At 40.6% G+C, this 17,987-nt stretch overlaps 1 protein-coding gene across 1 annotated transcript in view; it reads left to right on the top strand.

The window, feature by feature from the left end:
- The first annotated feature begins 3,010 nt into the window (after positions 1 to 3,010).
- The window catches only part of LOC125892978 (dolichyl-diphosphooligosaccharide--protein glycosyltransferase subunit STT3B-like), a 71,312-nt gene continuing 56,335 nt past the window's right edge, over positions 3,011 to 17,987 (top strand). Inside the window, exon 1 of the mRNA XM_049583366.1 lies at positions 3,011 to 3,616. Within this exon, the coding sequence (XP_049439323.1) occupies positions 3,333 to 3,616 (284 nt within the window). The 5' untranslated portion in view covers positions 3,011 to 3,332. The remainder of the gene's footprint in view (positions 3,617 to 17,987) is intronic.

Here is a 17,987-nt window from a genome sequence, read left to right as displayed (position 1 = left end):
TTTTTCTAGGTTTTTTTTGACAACTGTTTTTTTTTAAAAGATATTTTTTTTTTGGCCATTTTGCCTTTGATGGGTGGGATGACATGCAGCAGGGTGCCACAGGCTGGATTCGAACCTGGGCTGCTGCGGCAACAGCCTTGTGCATGGGGCACCTGCTCTGCCACTAAGCCACCAATGCCCCACTTTGGTCTCAGACTCTGGTTTCAATAGGGAGTAGTGTTAAAGGGTAGAAGATAAAGCTGTTAAAGGTTAAGGCTCAGGCCTGCATATTAATGAAAGAAGTTTCTAAAATCATAAGATTTGTTGCCCAGCTGATGTGAAAAATGAAACCAATCTATCGTTGGTGTTATTTTCATTTATACCACATTATGCAAACTGAGTGTGAGTGAGAACATATTGGGTTACGTTCTCAGTTTACGCTTCGTCAAATACCATCTATGATCTCTAAATTTTATCCTGTTTTTTGCAGAACTCTGTTTTGAAAGATACAAAGATAGGACATTTGCATTGGGATTTTTTTTACCACTACATTTTTCACATTTATTGCACTTTAATTAGTTTTGTGGACTTATGCAGAAGCATATGAACAACTTTAACTATGCTACCTTATGTATCATGTGTAGAGCTTAGTTTGGGATATGAGATATACAACAAGATACAGGTCAACCTTAAACTTCCTACCTCATATCTCCTGCAGTTTGTCACAGTTTTTTTTGCATGTGCAGGGTTGTGTGTGTACAAGATAATTCTGCTCAACAAAAAGTTGAGATTTTGTCTTTGTTATCATTTGCCACAGAAAGTCCTTTTGCTTTTTCCATTCCTTGCTCACATCACCTGTTTTTATATATGGAAAGCAATTTGTACAGCACATTTCATTACAACAAAAATCATTGTGCTTCATATGAAAATGTGTGCAACCACTGACCAATCTAAAGACAGCAACTGCACAGATATAAACCACAGAATCAGAAATGCATAGTGATACTGTAAAAAGCCAGCCTATGTATCTTACTGACGTCACTACTTTAAGCGTGAAACCATTTCCTGTCTCTGGCTTTTAAGACCTACCACAAGTACATAAATCTGATATCAATTAAGCTATAAAAAATGAATGCAGTACACCAGGCCTTTAAGATTATTAGATATGCAGCTGATGTCAGGATATAAATGTTTCCTTAAAGGGACAGTCCACCCCAAAATCAAAAATACATATTTTTCCTCTTACCTGAAGTGCTATTTATGAATCCAGACTGTTTTGGTGTGAGTTGCCAAGTGTTGGAGATCTTGGCTGTAGAGATGTCTGCCTTCCCTCCAACATAGATGGAGGGAAGGCATTTGGCTTGTGAAGCTCAAAGTGCCAAAAACATAGATTTGAAAAACTCAACAGCAATGTGTCTTTCCAGAAATTATGATAAAGTTACTCACGATAATTCACAGAGCTTGTTGTGAGCAGTTTAACGTAGGAACTATTTTCTTCTTTACTGAACTACACCTGCTAATCATACCACAACATAGAGGGAAGCATGAATCCTCACCTAGCACTACTGAGCTAGCTAAAGTTACAGCTCAGCCAGGGAGGATGGATGCCATAAATGTTTACATCTCACACTGTCACAAGCATGAGCCTCTCACAGGCCCCTGGACGTGAACCGGGCTTTGAAGCCAATTTTTGTAGTGGCCCAATGGTGTAATTACACAGTCACGTGATACCATGCAACCTAAAAAGACTTTTCCCTTTTGACTTACATGGCGAAAAGGACATCTGTAAATCAGTAGATACATTTTTTGAGTGTCACAACCATGCAAAACAACTTGTTTTACTATCAAGATTAATTCATCTGGTCTGATAACTATTGTAAAGCCTAGAAGAGGCGCATGATTGAATAATATTATCCCCATTTCTAGTGGTATAGTGGAGGATATACACAGGTACAGTATATGGGGTATTCCCCCTTTTTTTCCTGGTCATTTACAACATACCCACCTGTCAGTCAAAAAGCAACAGGAATATAGGAGAGTATACCCACTTCCTCCTCAATAACCTATCAGTCTACAACTACCACTATACCACTGCCCCTTCAGGTTAACAGAGCTCTAAACCCAAAATAACCAACACGGCCAGGCCAGCGGAAGTCTGTAGTGCATCTGCTGTATGGGCCACACAGTACCGAAACAATGCCAGTCATGTGAGCAATTTTACACATGGTGGTTGAACCATTTTGGTTTCATGCGCCACTGACTTACTTTCATAGAAATGAACAAGTGTTGCCTCCAGCGCTGTATCCAGTTCTCTTTATAGCCTACAGCCATCGCCTATCATACACAAGTAGATAGGCCTACACACTTCCTGCTACGCTGTGATTTGGTTAGCGGGTGTAGTTCGATGGAAGAACTTTATGTAAGTGCAATACAAATTTGCTGGAGTATCTCTTTAGTGGTTTAATTGTTGTTCAATTAAGCCTTACTAAATGGTTAATTAACCATTTATAAAGCCACTAGTTGCACTCTATAAACCATTCATAAACAATGGCTTATCATGCAGTGGAATCAAACCTGATTGTTTACAGCATGAACTTCTTACAAGTTTCCACAAATAGCTTAATGTTGATGTGTAAGTTACATTATGAGTTTCACCTCAGTTCCTCTGGTGTGAAGAAGTAGCCTAACTGGCGTCAGTCAGGGCCTAAAGTTTACATGAAGCCCCGCTCCTGTCATAGCTCTTGTTCCGTCAGAAATATTCAATACTTTCAGTGAAATTCATTTATTTCATTGGTTCGTGTGAATTCGGCGAAACCTGCGCTGTTCGCGTGCCATACGCTCTCCCCGCTGTCTGTCACCCGACATCTTCACTTTCCTCTCGCGGTAGCGCATCTTCAGCGGTCAGACGGCTCGTCTGTCATTGGTCGCTTCGCTTGTCTGTCAAGCGCGCTCTACCGTGGGATTGGGTTTCTCCCAGAGCTGTGTCCCTCCTGGCTGTACCTGTCTCACTGTGAGAGGTTGACAGCTCTTCCTGCTCCACGCGCAGCTCCCGCCCCTCCATCCAGCTCCAAGGAAGGAAGGAGGAACTGCTCGAGCCGCATGTGTCTGCAAAACCGTGCTGCTATGTGACTCCCCGGGATTATTTATCTGGTTTTGCGGTTGGTGGGAAGTAAGGTTGGAAAGTTTGTAATCACAGCCGGTGTTTTGGAGGGTGCGGGGTCCACAGGGAAGGTGGTGCAAGTGGTTTCGGAAGTGGAGCGTGGCAGCGAAAAGGAAAAAGGGGGGCTTTTCTTTCCTGTGTGATACCAGATAGCTCGCTTCGCTTGCTTGCCACGACGGGACTGACGTAGAATATGGCGGAGCATCACCCGGTTCCCGACAACAAACACAAATCCTCCCTGAACTCCGGAGCGTCGTACTCGGGGAACGGGCGCAGCAGCACGGCGGTGGCGGAGAGAGGCAACAACGCCGGGACAGGAGGTGGAGGAGGAGGTCTGTCCGGCGGCCTGTCGCAGCCGGCTGGGTGGCAGTCCTTGCTGTCTTTTACCATCCTGTTCCTGGCCTGGCTTGCCGGTTTCAGCTCCAGGCTCTTCGCTGTCATTCGCTTCGAGAGCATCATTCACGAGTTTGACCCCTGGTGAGTTGGTCCTGTCACACACCGAGCTTCTTTGACCTGTTTGTCAAGATAGGCTGGTACAAATGAACAGTGAGCCCCGGCTGCATTGTGAGGAAGTTTCTTTCCAACATGTCAAGTGAGCGGGTTCTAACATATCTTGTCACGCGCCTCAGTGATCAGAAGCGATGTCCTTGCATTTTTGGTTCGGCCTCCAAGAACTTCAAGACCGGTACGAATTGGACCAGTGGTTACAAAAATGAATTAGCTTATTGTGTTGAATGATTTAAGCCACCGGACAATATTCTTGGTCATCCTTTGTCAAAGCTTCAGCTTTAAATACACGTTTTTCTTTGTCTTTCCAGGCCACTGTGCTGATTAGAAACACATCACTTAATTTGGGCCGCATTTTCAGTAGCAAGTGGCGCCTCAGGATCTATTGTAGTTCATTGTAAAGTGCAATGTTGTAACAGCGAGTAGAGGAGGGGGGGTGGGGTGTCAGAGCAGAGCAGACGAGGATAATGGTGACAGCTTCATCTGACGCGGGTTGAACCCGGAAAGAAGCAGTCGCACTGGGTGAAGTCCTTCTGACACAGATTTCTCCTTTGTTTACCCACAGCTCACCTCTGCTCTGATTCAGTGCCGTGCAGCAGCACTAGCGCTGATTACAGGGTTTAATATAGCCTGTGTGCCAAACATGTGCCACACATATTTCAAAAGGAGCATGTCATGCCTCTCAGTGACTTTAAGGCGATCATGTTGTACCTTATCCCGCACATATTCCTACAGACTTGGTATCAGAATCTGTCTGAAGTTAATGAAACTATTGTTTGTCCCCAGATTGTAATGTGCTTTTTTTAATTCAGTATTCAGATTCATGTGGCCGAGAAAGTTTCCAGGAGACTTACCTTGAGCACTTTGGCAGTGCCCTGGTACATGGTGCTGGTTTTAATTCAAGTGTGAAAAGGGTTTCCTCACACCGTCTCAGACATTAGTGCAGCCAGGCAGCAGCTGACAGTTGGACAGTGAGGTTAGCAGACTTTGCTGCAAGATAAGCCTCCTTACACAGTCAGGTTTTGTACTTTTTGTATTTTCTTGGAATACTTATAATGTGCTCACACATGTGCATGTCAAAGCTCACTGCAGAGATAGCGAAGCATAGGAGTTTAAACAAGCCACTGCTTCTCCGAACCCGAGCCGATGCTCTTTGTTGCACTGGCCGTCAAATTGTTTGTGTTTGATTTCAAAATCTCGACCAGCGTGACTTCTGATATATATTGTCCAAGCTTTTTATTTGTACTCCAAGGGACTGTTGCCTGGCCCAAGCCTGCATTGCATCACTGAAACCATTTAATGATTATTCTGAGACCAGCAGTGTGGATTAAACTGCCAGCTTCATGTCTGTCTGCTGAATAAAAGAGGAGGCTTGAAAGCTTTGGCTGGGGAGAATCCCTCAGTTTCTGTGTGTCACTGTCTGAAAGCCTAACATGGCATGACATGGAGTGAAATTTATTCATACACTGCTTCATTGTTCTATCATTCTCCCTTAGCTATCAGACTGGCAGCATTATTTAAACTAGATATTTGGACAGTTGAGGAGGTGTGTGTGTCAGTCAGTGTTGCCTCTGCAGGAAATCTGATGATGCAATATGTTAAAGGTCAGTTAATATTTTTTGGACATTTAAAACCTTGATTGTGTTGCAAAATGCACCAATTCTGCCAATATGTTTCTAATAGATTTTTACATTGAAGGTAGTAAATCAGTTTTCAAATAGTGATTACAATATTGAGGCTGCCTCGCCTCATGTTTCAAAGGGGAAACCCCTGGTGTGTGTGTGTGTGCCACTGTGAGCATTTGTGAGGAGGAAGTAGTTTGTCTTTGCATAACTGATATAAACATACTACAGGCTGCTGTTTTTCTGTCAAATGGACATTTTAAATGTGTGGAAGGAGTCCAATTTTTCAGAGGTCAAGCTAAAGGTACTTCAAGGTTGTCCAGCATTTAAATGGATAAAAGCCGCAGAGTTTACAGCCCTCTCTGATCACTGTTTGATGATAGTTCCTTCATGTACGACCTCCCGACCTCACTGCAAGGTTGCTGTCATTCTGCAGCTTATCTGTAAAAGAGTATTGCAGGGGAGCTCACAGTTGTATCACCCCTCCGCTGCCCTGTTTGTTCTCGTTCTACCTCTCTCTCTCTCCCTCCCTTGCGCTCCCTCTGATGTGTCCTTTTGATGTGGCTGGTTAATAGTCATTTTCCTTCAGAAGAGCTAGATCGAGCTATTAGATCTGACAGCAAAGCGGATCGGCGCTGGTATTACCAAGCAGCCAGCCCCTATATAGTTATGCTTTGAGTTGGGGCTGTGTGAATCTTTAATGGAAGAGCATCAGAAAAAAAGTAAAAAAAAAAAAAAAACAGCTTCATTAGTACTTATGTCTCTGTCTAGTACAGTAAAGGTTGCTTGATAGAGAGTGGACCTCCCTTGGAGCAAGGTCTGGCAGGGAGACGGCATCTGATCCACCTGTCATCGTATGCTTAGAGCTCCGGCGCTATGAATAATGGTTTGTAGGAAATTTAAATGCAATTAGTGTCAGTAGCCAGTACATTTATGAAGAATGACGTGGCTGATATGAATGAACCACACTATTTGAAACCACACCAGTCTTCTCTTTGTTGCCATTTTTGTCACATCTGCATCCCAAGTAACTGAAGTGACATCTCAGGGTTGGATGTTGAACATCAGTACTTTTTTTTGTTAATGACCAAAATATGTATTGAATGTGAATATTAAATCATCAAGTTCCAAAAGCTACCACTGAATGTCTAGTCAAATTTATAAGTTGATTGCTAATTATTTGAGCAGGTAATTTCTTTTTTAAATAAAAGTTTAATCAGTTTTAGATGGTATTTTATTTAGACAAAGTTTTTCTGTGGCTGCTTGTGTTGAGACAGATTGCTCAATGACTGACACTTTTTGCATTTTAAATGACAAATGTGGCTGGCAGAAAAAAAAGATCGGCTGTGACTAATTAACATGAATGCCGTAGGTACAGAGTTTCCCCCAGTATATCGCAAGCCCGACGGCTCGCTTGGCCTAAATCGACCCCTGCTTGGTGAAAGCATCAGGGATTTTTTTATTTTAAAGGGGTCCCTTTATGCTCATTTTTAGGTTCATTCTTGTATTTTGGCTTTCGACTAGAACATGTTCACAAGCTTTAATGGTCAGAAAACACTTTATTTCCCTCATACTGTCTGTGCTAGAGCATCTGTATAGAGCCTCTGTTTGAAAAGCTTCATTTTTGCACCTGTCTCTTGAAGCCCCCTTCTGAAAAAGCCCAATCTGCTCTGATTGGTCAGCGTTTCCGGGTCTTTCGCATCTCTGCACGATCATTGCACCCAGGGAATAACTGTTACAGATAATAGCAGCACTTTTCACCAATTAAAGCTTCCCAACACAACCAGACATGTTCTAGCAGGAAAAATGATCCGAAATTGGGGTGAAATTAACAACATTGGCAACCAGCATTACATGTTTCCCTGATGTTAGCATGTAGCTACATGGAGCAGTGTATGTAATGTAAACACTTGCAGTAACATGGGTGGAACAGGTGACAGTATAAAGAAATCTGCCAGGAGCTGACATCAGCTTGTAGCCAGGGAAAAACATTGGAAACAGAGTATTCAGAATGTTCTGAAACCTGAGGTTTTTGCTCACAGTGTCACTTTTACATTCGTTTACCTCATTATTAAAATCTTTGGCCACATTTAACATGCACATCTGACATTGTAGCATTTTATATGACAGAAAATAAGGAAAAGTATAATAGTTTCCTTTAAAATGTATTTTTAATAGTTTTTTTTAATACAACACTTAAGCCTCCTAATAATCTTCAATTCCAGGATTCTGGCCATCACCACTTTAAGGAAGTCTTATTATCCTGGGGCCAAAAACGTAGGATGGGGAGGATGAAAATTAATTTTAGATGATGGTTGAAAAAAAAAAAACTCTGCTAATGATATAATGAACGGCAATAAAATGAAACTGACTGGTAATGGTAACGTTTCAGGTAATGAGGCAGCAACTGACATTTGCATTTACAGTGAGTGAGCTGACAGTAACGTTCCGTTATCTATGAGGTGTCAAACCTCTGCAACAGCTAAAATCATGTTACTTATGTTAACGACTTACTTACCTATACATTCCCTATGGGACATAAGGCTGCAGTAAGATTTCTCCATCACATCTTGTCCTAGGCAACATGCTGCAGCTCTCCACCCAACAGGTGCATCATGTCCTGAAACTCCTCCAACACCAGCTAACAGGACTGTTTCTGTCTTTTTGGCTGCTTTATGCAAAATCTTATAACAAAGATTTTAATTTCAGGACAGTCTACATTCATTTCTGAACAGCTAAGATTATATTACAGCACAGATAATAAAAAGGTTAGTCAGTACTACCACTCTGATATGTAGGAATATGTTGTGTAAAAGTGAATAGACTACAGCTGTCAGATACATGTTTAATCAGCAGTCCAGATCTCCTGATGCTCATCTCATTTTCGGAGTTGAAGCAGTTGTGAACATTTCATAGACTGCCACTCAAAACTTGTGAGCCAACAAACTAAACTGAATCTGTCTACGCAGCAGTTATTAGCCATGCTAGTGGCATGGCTCTGGGATTGCATGTGTCTGTTTGTCTGTTGACGATGCTGAACTATCTCAATAACTGTTGGATGGATTGTAATTAATCTCGGTGCACTCATTCATGTCCCCCTCAGGACTTGTAATCACTTTAAGTGGGATTTATATTTCTGTTTCAAATCAGTGCCTTACCTACGGCGTAGGCTCTGCATAGATGTGTATCCTATGCCGTAGCCTGATGTGCACCTCCCCAGAAATATAACGACACGTTGCAGTGACGCAGACCGCCTGTTTACACAATAAATTGTGAGGGCAATAAAGCCCTAACAAAACAGCATATTGTCTGTGAGTCATCCTGGCTTCACGTGAGCAGAAGACAATCATGTAGCTGCTAACTTATGCAATGTAAATGTTATAGGCTTATACTAATAACAATAGCATGTTTTATAGTATGTAGGGAAAACGTGTCTAAGATAAGACTGTTTCGGTGAACTTGTAAGTCAAAATGGAGCAGAATTTCATGATATTAACCTTAATGAAATGTTGCTGTTGTTCTTGGCTTCATAAGAGGAAGAGTCCACTAGCTGCTAGGCTAATTTAAACAATGCAAAATTCATAGGCTTCTGCTAAAATTGTTAGCATTTGTGGGGAAAATGTTTCCAGCATAAGACAAGTGTTTTGACTGTTAACCTTGGGACTTATAATGATGCTGATTTATGTACTTATGTTTGATATTGTCAGCATTAAGCCATATGTAATGTGTGTTTTGAATCAGTCAAACTTGACTGCACTTAACAGAAAACCACTGCAGACTCATGTTTTGGAGGTGTTTTTAACTCAGAGCACCACTGTGCTTGAGTATCAGCATGACAAGGCTGCTAGCAAGGCTATAGACCCTTTAGTCTTTTATAAATTTGAATTGTAAATATTGGAAGCTAAACCTGAACGGGTTGGATAGGCGGACTTTACTCGATGCAGAATGGATAAAATGCTATCAAGCACCAGCCTTATTTTTATACCCAGACCTATTGATATCACGGTTTGGCTTTGTGACTGATTTGCCTGAAAATTAATATCCATGCCAGCAAAGCGAATTGAGAAGGACATTGTGAAAGCAAACGGAGTGAGATTACAATGGATCCTGTCTAATATGAGGATACTGTTTTCTTTGTTCTCACATGCACAAATGGAAGATAATAGGAAATGGGCCGGTGTTTATTGAGGATGGAGTTGATGATGTGTGTGTGGCGTTATTGCGCCCAGGCTGCAGAACAGGTTATCAATTGTGCCACGTTACAAGGCACTCAGAGAATGGGAGCAAGAGGTTTTGTGTTCTGTAATAGACCCAGGCTGTTTTGCTGTTGTACATCTGTCTGAAAAGATCTGGTTCATCCTCTGTATTTTCTTGAGAGGAAAAAAGTGCTTTTGAAGGTTTCAAATGAAGGGAGGGAGGCTGGCTTGGGAGGAGAAAGAAAAGTGCCTGCTTGAAACAGAATAGGGAAGTAGATCCTACATTTAGCCTTGCTGGCTTCATTTACACTGACAGCCTCTTCAGATCTGATTCTTTTATTTCTGCTTAATCATCTCAATCTCCCGGTGCTCTTCAGGTCAAATGATGCAGTATGTTAGATTCCTTTATTTTCGTTTTATTCTCAGGTGTAGGTGACGGTAGAAAGTGACTTCAGAAACATTATGTGAAACAGAAATTGGATCCAGGTCAGCAGTGGCTGGTGATTCATGAGCGCAAGTACAGCCCTGCTGTCTTCTTTTCGGTGCCTTCAGCAGTGCACTCTGTTCAGTGGTCACAAGGGTCATGACAATTTGTGCCTCTGGCCAGCTCTGTTGACAGACTGAGCTGGTCCTCCTGTAACCTGATTCTTTAGTGGCAGTGACTCTGCCAAACACCAGTGCATTCACTGGGCAGGGGAGCAAATGTTCTGTCCTGTTGGCTGCCAGTAACAGGCAAGGAGATGAAGGGCCGGATAGGCTGCCTGGCTAACACACTGTCAGGCTGACACACTCACAGACCCACTGGGTGGCTGTGACCTTGTGCAGTTTGGACTTTACTCCACACTCAGTGCAGATATTTTATTTACCGCTGCTATTTCCCAGTTGTTGACTGTAATTTGAGTTTTTGTTTTTGGTCTGGCACACATTGACCCAAAAACTAGAAACCCCTGTACATTAAAACTGTCATATCAAACAGCCCTGCAATAAATCTTTCTTTATGAAGCTTCTAATGTTCAGTTGTTGACATCAGGCCCGGGCTCGTTGCTGCATTACTGCAGTAATATGATGCCTGCCACAGAGTTGAGCTCATTACTGTCATCACTGCTACCACTTCTAGTAATTCTTTCTCTCAGTCTTCAACATTATGGGAATGATGCACAACATATTATGATCAACTAATACACACTGTTTGTGGGGTTATCTAAACAAATAGACAGGACTTGAATGGCTGTTCAGCTCAGGGGTTAGCTGCCCATCACCATTATGAGAAAAATTACAGACCCGGCTGTTGTCGTGTCAGAAGGCTTTACTCAGCTTATGGTAAATTTTGCAGCAGGAGTTAGTGATTTTGTTTTGGATTGGATTGCATTCAATTGAATGGTGTTTCTAATAGTTTTCCACTTTCAATAAAATTCAGTCCAATTCACCGCCACAAACTTTTGCCTTGTATTTACCAAGGAGGTGAGTAAACTCTTCTCTCACACAGTGTCAACAAAGATTAAACTTGGCTGTTTTCACAAAGGTAGTATTTGCGTACGACTCATTATTTGGGAATTTTGTTGAGTGAGTTTTTGTCTCTCTACTTAGGTAACATATATATATGTATGCAGCAGTCAGATGAATTATGCAGTTTGTTGCATCTGTCTTGATCAGCATTGTTTATGTTCACTTCGCATAACTGGAAACACACTGGTTTTTACAATGGGTGTATTGATAAACTGATCTAGATCAATATTATATTTTTAATCATTCATCAACGATTCCACATCACCAATGCAAAGTGAAAACATCAATAAATATTTTCATCTGCAAAAAATGCCTGTAATGTTAAATTCCCGTGGCACTGCCATCCATTCACATCTCCTTCCTAAACATTTGAACAGTGCTAGCGACATAGAAAAAGACCACGGGGATATTTACTGATATTGTCTAGTATTGATCACAAGCTCCTGAATTGAATCAAATCAAAATCATACCGTGGCAGCCTTTGTGATATCAGCAAGTATCATAAAGAATTGATATATTGTATTGTGATGAATCTCATGATTTATTTGCTACAGCAGATGCCTGTTTACAGTAAACTACAGTAAGATAGTCTTGTTGCAGAAGCACAAAGGACAGCTTTTGGATATATGGGGACATACCTTTCTGGTGACAATTAATTTGAATTAGTTAGACTATATTACAATACAGGGGAGTTTTTCCATTTTTGTGGAGTTTACATTTCTATTTGTAGTAGGAATGCACTGATTTATTGGCTGAATGTCCTGAATGTCTTCCTCTACTGTTGACAGTAGAAAATGTGTTTGGGATGAGCATAGATCTTCTCCGGGACTCCATCAGGATGAAAGGACGCAGTAAACTCGGTATCGACATGTCCATATTACACTCCATATTGTTTCCCGATAATGCTACATTGTGAAGAGCAAATCTGTGTTAAAATCGGCAGGAGAAGAGCTAGTTAACATTAGCTGTTAGCTGTTAGCAGCCGGTGGCTGGAACTAACAGCTCATGGAGGTGGCATTGAGTTACTGATCTTTAACATAACATTTAGTTATTAGCAAGAAACTTGAATAAAAACAGTTTTTTGAAGGAAAAATTTGGTGATGTTTTCACAGCAATATAAAACAGATATTATTTTTTATTGTGATATATAATGTAAAAAGACTTAAATAAGTTATTGTTTTTAAAAAAATGTTTTTCTTGTTAAAGGTTATATTAAAAGTTGTTTAATAAATTTGTATGATCAAATTTGTGCTTATACAAAGGTAGTGTAATTAAGTTATTTTTTTATAGTGTGGATATCTTTATTTCCCTGGCACAAGAGCGGAAATATATAACAGAAAAAACAAAATAAACAACAACAACTTAAAAACATTAGTATCGGCTAACAGCCAAGTTGTTATTTTCAGCATCTGTATCAGCCCAGAATTTCACTATCAGCCAATCCCTAATATGTAGTTATGCTACTGGATTATATTTGATCAACAAAACTCAGCGGTATGCATCTACACCCTGTTTGTAACTTCCTGTGGAGTAACTCTGTCCTGATGGTTGATGATTACAGAGCGGCACACTTGTACTCATAAACTCAAATTAAGCTAGTACTTTGAGGAAGTTGACAGGTCTTTCAGCATCACCGACTCACTTTGCATAATAAACAACTTCCACTGTGCCCGAATGCAGCTGCTATGTCACGGCACCATTAGGTGTATGGACAAGTTAGTAAGGTGCGCCAGAAGGGCAGGAACATCAGAAAACTGCCATTGATAACATTTCTGAGCTTTGAAGCACAGTTCTGTCACATAAATTTGTTTTTCACCAGGAAATCCTCCCCACGGTGTACATGTGGAAGATCCCCTTTATTCAGCTTACATAACACTAATTCTGGTGTTTCATTACGCAACATCCAGGATGGGGATGAGTCACTTTAAGCTATCATTCAGATGGGAGGGTGAAATCGCCTGGAACTAGTGTAAACTTACCAATTTACTCATGTAAATTTATTCTATCAGGGGAAGATGACAGGAAGTGCTTCTGTATTTCCAGCAGGGTCACATTTGGCACTGACCTCTGTGGCGCTGAGCCGTAAAGGTAAAATGTTATTTATTTGAAAACACCTTAGAGTGACAGTGTTTGTGTTCTCACCATTTTAACCAGTAAGATTGCAGTCAGAGGAAGTATGTGCTGTTATCATAGTCTATCAGTTTGTGAATCTGTGAAGTGCGTGTGAACGTTGGACTGTTTGCACTTTGTGGCTGTTGCTGGAGCTGCGAACTCCGCTTTATCACACGCTGTAGCCTGACAGTTCCTTTGCCACCACTTCTTTTTGATTTATGACCACTACCAGGGCTACTTCTCCTTTCCTCTGTGTAGTCTGTGCGTATATGTGAGTGTGTGACACATGCACATTTGCAACTAGTTCTGTGATCTGCTGTGGCACTTCTGTGGAGGATCTTAACCCTAAAGCTAGATTTCTTTGTCCCAAAATACCAGTACTGTATAAGCACACTGACAGATTGTGATGATGAAACAGCAGTGCAATAAACCCTTGTGTTCTTGTCAGACATCTGCTGATCATGTCTTTGGTTTTACTGCTTGATCTTTTTGTTTTGTTGGTTTATGTAGTGTCAACCCAGTTTTGTTTGACAGGCTCTTTGCTGTGGTGCAGAGATGCCTACAAGCAACACCTAAAACATGGGTTTGGCTTAGTTTTAAACTCTTGGAGTAGCCAAAGATATTATCATATGAGAAAAGACATTTATTCGATTAAAAATTGGTTTACCAACAGTGGTCTACAGATAGATTTTAAGACATCATTTTAGGCTATGCAACTGGGGATATACATTTGTCATTCTTGTTTTGACATTATAAAGCATTTAAGGCTTGAACTTGAACATTTTTTAAAATTATTGAATCAGCTCCCAGTTGTTATTTTGATAAATTGATTGACAAGCTCAGGTCACTTGTTTTGTCTGACTAACAGTCCCCAAACCCAATGCTATTAAATGTGCAATTATACACAGCAGAGAGAAGCAGCAACTCCAAGTTGGAGCCATTACATTTTTGACATTTTTCCTAAAAGACTAAATCATTTTAACACATGAAAACTGTATAGCATTTAAAAAACTGTTAGATTAAGGCTGCTTGGTTGCCTAGAGGTTAGGACAGATAACACGTAACAGCCTAAGGTTGATTTTGAGACACTTTGTGCGACCAAAAACCTGTCAAGTACAACTAAACATTTCCATTTTTGGAATATATTTGACTTTTTTAGTAATTTCTGATGGAGTAAATGCACCTGTAGTTGTGGGATTCATCTTTAAAATGTGCTTTTGCAACCTGTTGTTTTGTAACAAAGCTCCATTTGGCATCTACAGTAAGAAATGACATGGAGAAAAGATTTTCTCTCTGTGTTTGAGCTCTTGCCAAGTCTTCAGATGATTTGAATGTGAAGCTTAAAATCTTGTGAATGGCCACTCTAACGAGTTCTTCTTTTTGAGATAGAGAATGTTTCTGCTTTGATTTCATTATGCTTTGAACGGCTACTCCTGGCAGCATGCCTCCATACTGCTAACACTTTAGTTTATGCAGTCTTTTCTAATCACAGTATAGAGCCACTGACTAGATGTACTGCTTTCCTTGCAAAGCCTCTCTTTAAGCAAACATCATAGACACATCTAAAATGTATAGTGCCACGTGCTGAATTCTTACTTCAGCCTGCAGTACTTCTACTACTACACTCAAACTAGACTACACTTAACAAGTTTTTTACCCATAGTTTTCTATCTGCAGTGGCTGCAAAGGAATTCTGTGGATGCCTTAGTGTGTTTAAGTAATTTATACTGCTTTTATTTCTGTATTTATGGGTTATAGTTCTAACTTGTCTGCTGAACACCCTCATGTCTGTCTGCCCTTTTTTTTTTTTTTTTTTTGCAAAAGCCTTTGTCAGGTTTTAATTGACTGTAGCTCATGTATCTTGTAATGCATTACTCTTCTTCCCAACCGATTATTTACAGATTTCTTCCAAGTGTTAAATATATAAACTGTCTGCTGCAGAGCACCAGACCAAATACTTTACTGGACAATATCCGCTCAGAAAGCTGCTTTACAAGGTCTGTGCAACAAAAATGCTTCAAAACAGTTGAAAATTAATGCTGTAGTCTTCTTGCCTCTACTTACTGTATTAACCCAATTTCACATGGACTTCTTAATGAGGATAGTAGATAATGACTTAATGAGGAGCATTGCAGAAAAAGTAGCACAGAAGCTACACTGTGATCATTGTTAAACAAAGACTTTTGTGATAATTTGCATTAAACCTGATGTTCACTGAGTTTTACTGCAGATGGTACCTTGCTCATTTGGTTCCTCAGTGTTACAGCATCAGTGCACTTCCTGATTATTCTTTAATTAGCTTCCTGCTCCAGTCTCTGACTGGTGTTTCAGGTTCACAGTCCAAACAGCATCATGCTGTATTCTGCGATGGTGCACTGTTTGTCAGGCTGCTTGTTTGTTGGACCCTTTGCTTCACTGCTGGTCTGTGTTGTAATGCTTAAAAAACGTGATCAAATTTAAAATGCAATTTACAGATAATTATGAAGCAACACTTTTTTGACACATATCTGTATTCTTTTGTCCTGTGTACCCTGTCTTCCTTTCTGCCGAAGGCACTGTCACCTGTTTCCATTTCCTCAAACATCTGTCCATGTATCATCACGCTTCTGCCTCTTGTTCAGTCAGTGTAGAGAATCTGACAAGCTCACTGCCAGCTTCACACAGGCAGGCAGGAAATCAGACTGCATGTCTGATTTAGCTCCAAGTATTTCCAACGACATCAGTTTAAAGAGAATGTGCTGCGCTTGCAAATTGTCCCATGACATTGAAGAAAGTCATCTGTAACCATTTCAGTCTATTCGCTATCTGCTGGGAATCAAATAAGTGTTATTGGTTCTTGTGTGCATAAGTAGTTAGGATTTGTCATGGTTCATTTGATGAATAAACAGACACAGCTTGGCTGCTCACTCTTTCCTTCTCTATGCCTCTCAAGGAGTCCTACTCTGTCTCCACCTGTTCTGTAAATAAAACAAAAAGAACTTCAGATTTGTTCATTAGCATATCAGGATTTATTGTCATATGCTTTAAGATACAGGAAATTCAAAGTAAGAGTTTTATTGCTAAGTAGGTGTCTTTTTCACAACAGACAATTTTTACTTGTTAGCATAGGAAAAGCACAAGTGTTATTAAAAATATTAATTGCTCCATTTTTAATTTTTAAATTTGAGCAGCTAAATATAATTGAGCCATCATTCATTTTAGTATTAACCTCTGAGCTTTTCCTCCTGTTAAATATCAGAACGTCTTCCTTGAAAAAGTATATTGTAAAAAACCTATTTAGACTTAGAGGCTCCTTAGCGTCAGTCTGTTTTGGTTGGATTTTAATTCAGATAATTTTGAAAACAAGGATGTACCACTGTGTGTTATGCTTTGTCCTTTTGTCCCACTGTCATGCTGTCACAGTGAAATTTTCCTTGGCTCAAGTCTTGCACATGCACACGTAAAAAAAGAGGTCGATCATTAGTGGAGTCTTAAAGACTGACATGATAACGATTGTTGTGAGCAGGAAAAGGCCGATTGCTGATTAACTGAGCCAGACATGCTGAGCATTCCAGTTCCCTACTACTATACTATTTAGTATGCCAGAAAGATATTTAGGGTGTCCAAATGCATAGTGTGTCAAATGTAGTATGTCAAAAATACGAGGATGTTCTACTACATCTGGTCGTATTTTGCAGTATGCAAGCCAGCATGCTTTTCTGGCTATTCTGACCCCTAATCCTCTGCACAGCGGAAGATTTGTTACATCAACTGAGCAGCAAACAGATGACGGCTTGACGGCTGGTTGGCAGCTGATTGACAGCTGTCAGAAGCAGCAGCATTAACGAATGACAGCACATTCAGTTGACTGGTGAGCAGTCGAATAGTAATAATCGAAATATCAACTATATAGATGAACAAAATAATCATGGAAATAACCAACAACAAAAGAACATAACTATGAAAATAACAGTGACAGAGAACTGCATATGTCATTTTACTGTGGTGAATATAACTTGTTAGAATCTACAGTGTATGCAGGTAAAACTGAGAAGTATAAACTACATACATTGCAAAGTAACAACAACAGAGCTCTCCTGGCTGACCTTCAGTTCTGGTGAGCTTGGTGAATGGCGTTTTTTTTTTTTCTCCAAGGTAATGGATATATGAACAAGAGGGTCAAAGTTTAGGGTGCAGTGTTGTGAGAGTAGTACGTCCTGATTGTACGCATACTGCATGCAACAGTACATACCTTTCAAGGGCAGCTGCAGTACCTAAAAGCACAAAGAAGTATGTAATTGGGAACACGCCCCTAGTGATTGAAAAACCCTGCCCCCCCTGTCCGCACACTGGGGTGTTGGTCTGCCATGGCACTGATGACATGCATTGTAAAAATTTCAAAAAGTAACAATTATGATTTATCTACCAGATGAACTGTAGGCTGGCAGATAGACAAAGTGGTACCTTTTTTAGTGATCAGATTTGTCGCCACCATGGTGAAGATTTTATGCTGTCACTGATAACTATCTGCTGACATCCACTGGGCTCACTGCCTCGCTCGGCCCTCTCAACCGCCATGTCTCCACTGAGAGCGGAGTCAGAGGAAGGTTCCTGTAAAGTTACCGGGCTCTGGATGTGATGTAATCATTGTGCGACCATTTTGACTGGGGCGACGTAGGGACGCCGCTAGCTGTTAGCGGTGTCTGTAATAACTCACGAAGTGGCCCGGGGAAAAATATTTTTTCCAGCGGATGTCTTAGTTACAACATGATTGAGCTAACTGGAGAACTGGAGTAGTTTCATGTCGTATCCGACAACAGGAGGCTTTTAACAGATGACGTCCTGATGTTAGCTTTGCTGCTGCTGTTGTTAGCTGTCCCTGTCAGCCACAACCACTGATGCTTTCTAGACATTGTGATTTCCCAA

The sequence above is a fragment of the Epinephelus fuscoguttatus genome, linkage group LG8 (genome assembly GCF_011397635.1).
Source record: "Epinephelus fuscoguttatus linkage group LG8, E.fuscoguttatus.final_Chr_v1".
Taxonomy (NCBI): domain Eukaryota; kingdom Metazoa; phylum Chordata; class Actinopteri; order Perciformes; family Serranidae; genus Epinephelus; species Epinephelus fuscoguttatus.
Note: the sequence above shows the minus strand (reverse complement) of the source record. Positions and strands in the feature narration are given on the sequence as shown.